This window comes from Salmo salar, chromosome ssa15, assembly GCF_905237065.1.
Source record: "Salmo salar chromosome ssa15, Ssal_v3.1, whole genome shotgun sequence".
Taxonomy (NCBI): domain Eukaryota; kingdom Metazoa; phylum Chordata; class Actinopteri; order Salmoniformes; family Salmonidae; genus Salmo; species Salmo salar.
Window position 1 is genome coordinate 29,706,483 of NC_059456.1, and position 6,149 is coordinate 29,712,631.

The window sequence follows — 6,149 nt, forward strand, 5'->3', positions numbered from 1 at the left end:
AAATATAGCCGATTTTTATTTAATACAAAATAATGTTTAAAACAAACAGAAGCCAGCGCTCAACATTTCTGCTAGATACCTTTGTCAAGAACACAAAAAATGGCCTCAGTCCTACCTTGAGCACTTTATTTGATGGGTGGTCGCATTTCTTCATGTAACAGTAGAGGTACAGTGGGGGAAAAAAGTATTTTATCCCCTGCTGATTTTGTACGTTTGCCCACTTACAAAGAAAGGATCAGTCTATAATTTTAATGGTAGGTTTATTTGAACAGTGAGAGACAGAATAACAACAACAAAAAATCCAGAAAAACGCATGTCAAAAATGTTATAAAATTATTTGCATTTTAATGAGGGAAATAAGTATTTGACCCCTCTGCAAAACATGACTTAGTACTTGGTGGCAAAACCCTTGTTGGCAATCACAGAGGTCAGATGTTTCTTGTAGTTGGCCACCAGGTTTGCACACATCTCAGGAGGGATTTTGTCCCACTCCTTTTGCAGATCTTCACCAAGTCATTAAGATTTCGAGGCTGACGTTTGGCAACTCGAACCTTCAGCTCCCTCCACAGATTTTCTATGGGATTAAGGTCTGGAGAATGGCTAGGCCACTCCAGGACCTTAATGTGCTTCTTCTTGAGCCACTCCTTTGTTGCCTTGGCCGTGTGTTTTGGGTCATTGTCATGCTGGAATACCCATCCACGACCCATTTTCAATGCCCTGGCTGAGGGAAGGAGGTTCTCACCCAAGATTTGACAGTACATGGCCCCGTCCATCGTCCCTTTGATGCGGTGAAGTTGTCCTGTCCTCTTAGCAGAAAAACACCCCCCAAAGCATAATGTTTCCACCTCCGTGTTTGACGGTGGAGATGGTGTTCTTGTGGTCATAGGCAGCATTCCTCCTCCAAACACAGCGAGTTGAGTTGATGCCAAAGAGCTCCATTTTGGTCTCATCTGACCACAACACTTTCACCCAGTTGTCCTCTGAATCATTCAGATGTTCACTGGCAAACTTCAAACGGATATGTATATGTGCCTTCTTGAGCAGGGGGACCTTGCGGGATTTCAGTCCTTCACGGCGTAGTGTGTTACCAATTGTTTTCTTGGTGACTATGGTCCCAGCTGCCTTGAGATCATTGACAAGATCATCCCGTGTAGTTCTGGGCTGATTCCTCACCGTTCTCATGATCATTGCAACCCCACGAGGTGAGATCTTGCATGGAGCCCCAGGCCGAGGGAGATTGACAGTTATTTTGTGTTTCTTCCATTTGTGAATAATCGCACCAAATGTTGTCACCTTCTCACCAAGCTGCTTGGCGATGGTCTTGTAGCCCATTCCAGCCTTGTATAGGTCTACAATCTTGTCCCTGACATCCTTGGAGAGCTCTTTGGTCTTGGCCATGGTGGAGAGTTTGGAATCTGATTGATTGCTTCTGTGGACAGGTGTCTTTTTTATAGCTGCGGTAAGGAGCACTCCCTTTATGAGTGTGCTCCTAATCTCAAGCTCCTAACCTGTATAAAAGACACCTGGGAGCCAGAAATCTTTCTGATTGAGAGGGGGTCAAATACTTATTTCCCTCATTAAAATGCACATCAATTTATAACATTTGTGATATTTTTGTTGTTATTCTGTCTCTCACTGTTCAAATAAACCTACCATTAAAATTATAGACTGATCCTTTCTTTATCAGTGGGCAAACGTACAAAATCAGCAGGGGATCAAATACTTTTGTAGACATGGGTGTTGGGGGTGGGCAAACTGTTGTCAGAACCTTCTCAGCTCCCTCGTTATCGTTGTAGAATTCCAGCATCTGCCATTGACACATACAAGTCAAAACATTCTCATCATAGGTAGTGTGATAAGGGAACGTAGTTCAATGAAGGGAAAAGGGGACGCCAGGGGTCGTGTTCAGTAGGGCAAATCGTAGCAAACCACTTTGAAACGCAAAATGAAAATAAGTGTAAAGTTCAAGTAGTACCATTCCCCATTCTGTTTTGAAATGTTTTCTCCTGTTTCATGCCTACTAAAACACAAACTAGTACTTACGTCAATGTAACTCAGAACAAAAGGATCCCAGACCCCAGGAAGCTTCATGATATCTTTCAGGTTCACAAAGGATTGGCGGAAGTAGCTGTGCATCTCTTGAATGACACCAGCATCATACTCATCTGAAATAATTGTGTCAAAGTCCATGTTAAGCTAAGGCACCACAGTTTCTGGTTACTCTTTGTTTTACCATGATGTTTGAAATGCATTGGAATTATGTCCCAAAAGGCACAGTTACATTATCTGTCCAGTAGATGGTGATGTTTTTAGTCTTTATTTATTGTATTTTTTTAACTAGACAAGTCAGTAATAACACATTTTTATTTCACAATGACGGCCTACCCCGGCCAAACCCTCCCCTAACCCGGACAACGCTGGGCCAATTGTGCACCGCCCTACGGTACTCTTGATCGCGGCCGGTAGTGATACAGCCCGGGATCGAAACAGGGTCTGTAGTGATGCCTCTAGCACTGAGATGCAGTGCCTTAGATCTCCCGAGTGGCCCAGCAGTCTAACACAAATGAAGATTTTTACTATCAGTGTAATTGAAACCAATGAATAATGGATGTTTGGGGGTTGCCAGGTATCCTCTTACCTGTGCTGGAGACGGTGGCCTTTTTCCCCCCCTCTTTTATTCCCCCCCCACACCAGATGAAGTAATCCAGGAAGCCACTGTAAGACTGGATCAGCTTAATCCGCTGGGACTGATCAGCTGACTGCTTGCCGTACCTCCAGCTCTCAGCGATGGACAGCTGACGCTTGGCGTACTCAAACTGCCCGTTCACCAGGAGGTGAAACGAGTGCTCCAGACAGATCTACTGGACAAAACACTTCCTCAATGTACATTCACATACAGTACCAGTCAAAGGTTTGGACACACCTACTCATTCAATTGTTTTTATTTTTACTATTTTCTACATTGTACAATAATAGTGAAGACATCAAAATTATGAAATAACACATATGGAATCATGTAGTAACCCCCAAAAAGTGTTAAATCAAAATATTTTATATTTGAGATTCTTCAAAGTAGCCACTCTTTGCCTTGACAGCTTTGCACGCTCTTGGCATTCTCTCAACCAGCTTTATGAGGCAGTCACCTGGAATTTCAATTAACAGGTGTGTCTTTTTTTAATGTTAATTTGTGGAATTTCCTTCTTAATGCGTTTGAGCCAATCAGTTGTGTTGTGACAAGGTAGAGGTGGTATACAGAAGATGGTCTTTTACCAAATAGGGCTAAGTCCATATTATGGCAAGAACAGCTCAAATAAGCCAAGAGAAATTACAGTCCATCATTATTTTAAGACATGAAGGTCAGTCAACATCAACTGTTCAGAGGAGACTGCGTGAATCAGGCCTTCATGGTCAAATTGCTGCAAAGAAACCACTACTAAAGGACACCAATAAGAAGGAGACTTGCTTGGGCCAAGAAACACGAGCAATGGACATTAGACCGGAGGAAATCTATCCTTTGGCCTGATGATTCCAAATTAAACATTTTTCGTTCCAACCGCCGTGTCTTTGTGAGACGCAGAGTAGGTTAACGGATGATCTTCGCATGTGTGGTTTCCACCGTGAAGCATGGAGGAGGAGGTGTGATGGAGTGAGAGTGCTTTGCTGGTGACACTGATTTATTTAGAATTCAAGGCACAGTTAACCAGCAATACGCCATCCCATCTGGTTTGCGCTTAGTCAGACTGTCATTTGTTTTTCAACAGGACAAATGACCCAACACACCTCCAGGCTGTGTTAGGGCTATTTGACCAAGAAGGAGAGTGATGAGTGCTGCATCAGATGACCCGACCTCCACAATCACCCGACCTCAACCCACTCGGGATGGTTTGGGATGGGTTTGACTGCAGAGTGAAGCAAGAGCAGCCAACAAGTGCTCAGCATATGTGGGAACTCCTTCAAGACTGTTGGAAAAGCATTCCAGGTGAAGCTGGTTGAGAGAATGTCGTGTGCAAAACTATCAAAGGAAAAGGGTGGCTACATTGAAGAATCTCAAATATAAAATATATTTTTATGTGTTTAACACTTTTTTGGTCTCTACATGATTCAATGTGTTATTTCATAGTTTTGATGCCTTTACTATTATTCTACAATATAGAAAACAGTAAAAATAAAGAAAAACCCTTGAGTAGATGAGTCCACACTTTTGACTGTTACTGTACATTTCCATGTTAAACACATTGTTACATATTCCAGCCATTTGTTTGTTTTTGAAGGTGTCATACTGGCTCAAAATATAATAAAAGTATTGACTTTTTTTAACCTATATTGACTTAGGGTCCTTTAGGAAAGGTGATAGTTTAACAAAATGAATGCAGAGGTGAAGGAAAGAAGATAAGAAGGAACATACCGTCAGGTAATGTTTTAAGTCCTGAGTGTTTCACTCACGCATAGAAACTGTTGTGTCTTCCAGCTTCGAGATGGGACGGTGGTGTAGTATCTGTGCTTGTCCTCCAAATTATCTGAAAGACAATGTTTGAAGAAATCAAATTTTGCATTTCTACAGTACTTTGAGTTCATGTTGTGAGTGTTTAGTCAGACCAAAGATATACATACCGCGTAGCGTTGTGGCATGTCCTCCAGTGTTCGAGAGTAACTGGACATGTACTCAGCAGCTTCCTGACATCTATAGTGTAGGAGGGCCTCCTTGATGTGCTGGAGGCAGTTAATTGTGGTCTTGTAAAAACCAGTCTCACGCTGTGTCTCTGTGATTATACAGGAGACAGACTGGTTACTAGGTCTAAGAAATCTTACACAATGATGAACACGATAATCAGGCATATAGTCGTGCGTTCTCGTGACGCATTGGGTCCAGAGCAAGCATAAACTGCCACAGGTAGCATTGTCAAGACAATAAACTAGCTGTTCACATATTCGTCTACAAACTGTATTTTATAAAGTACCTTTAAATATAGTTGGCTCCGGGGGAGGTTTGGCTGCTTGATTCGTTTTTTGTTGATTGATTCATCATCTGAATAGTCATTTTCGCACAGTTCTCCTGGTAACCTCAGTTCTGACTCAAGATCATCCATGACACATTTTTTTAATTATTTAACAAGGTAGGCAAGTTGAGAACAAGTTCTCATTTACAATTGCGACCTGGCCAAGATAAAGCAAAGCAGTTCGACACAACACAGAGTTACACATGGAGTAAAACAAACATACAGTCAATAATACAGTAGAAAAATAAGTCTATATACAATGTGAGCAAATGAGGTGAGATAAGGGAGGTAAAGGCAAAAAAGGCCATGGTGGCAAAGTAAATACAATATAGCAAGTAAAACACTGGAATGGTAGATTTGTAGTAGAAGAAAGTGCAAAGTAGAAATAGAAATAGAAACAATGGGGTGCAAAGGAGCAAAATAAATACAGTAGGGGAAGAGGTAGTTGTATGGGCTAAATTATAGATGGGCTATGTACAGGTGCAGTGATCTGTGAGTTTCTCTGACAGCTGGTGCTTAAAGCTAGTGAGGGAGATAAGTGTTTCCAGTTTCAGAGATTTTTGTGGTTCGTTCCAGTCATTGGCAGCAGAGAACTGGAAGGAGAGACGGCCAAAGGAGGAATTGGCTTTGGGGGTGACCAGAGAGATATACCTGCTGGAGCGCGTGCTACAGGTGGGTGCTGCTATGGTGACCATTGAGCTGAGATAAGGGGGGTCTTTACCTAGCAGGGTCTTGTAGATGACCTGGAGCCAGTGGGTTTGGCGACAAGTACGAAGCGAGGGGCAGCCAACGAGAGCGTACAGGTCATAGATAATCATGTGAAAGCCCACAATATGTCATATTCTGGCAAAATATAATGTAGTTAGTTTAGTAAAATGTGAATTTGCTCCAAACCCCATGCATGCTTTTCATTAAAACACAGTTACCCTACTGGACACTCTAACAATGACATTAAATCTTCAAAATGAAGGCAAACGGGAGGCAAGATCAGGTGGGACCATTCTAGCCAATGACAGGGCAGATACGCGTGTGAACAAAAAGCACAACGGTTACCACAACCACAAAGTCAGAATTGGCTGTATCGTAAAAATGTATGAAAACAAAATGAGATTAAATTTAAGGTTAAGCATAAGGTTAGTAGTGTGGTCAAAG

At 42.1% G+C, this 6,149-nt stretch overlaps 1 protein-coding gene across 1 annotated transcript; it reads right to left on the reverse strand.

The window, feature by feature from the left end:
- Positions 1–1,660: 1,660 nt before the first annotated feature.
- LOC106571232 (TATA box-binding protein-associated factor RNA polymerase I subunit A) lies at positions 1,661–4,659 on the reverse strand (the record flags this gene model as incomplete). Its single annotated transcript, XM_045696066.1, has 4 exons — positions 4,612–4,659; positions 2,639–2,858; positions 2,044–2,165; positions 1,661–1,807 (listed from the first exon to the last, which is right to left on the reverse strand). Coding segments are annotated over exons 1-4 (537 nt in total), but the record flags the coding sequence as incomplete, so codon positions are not given.
- Between the last annotated feature and the right edge of the window lie 1,490 nt (positions 4,660–6,149).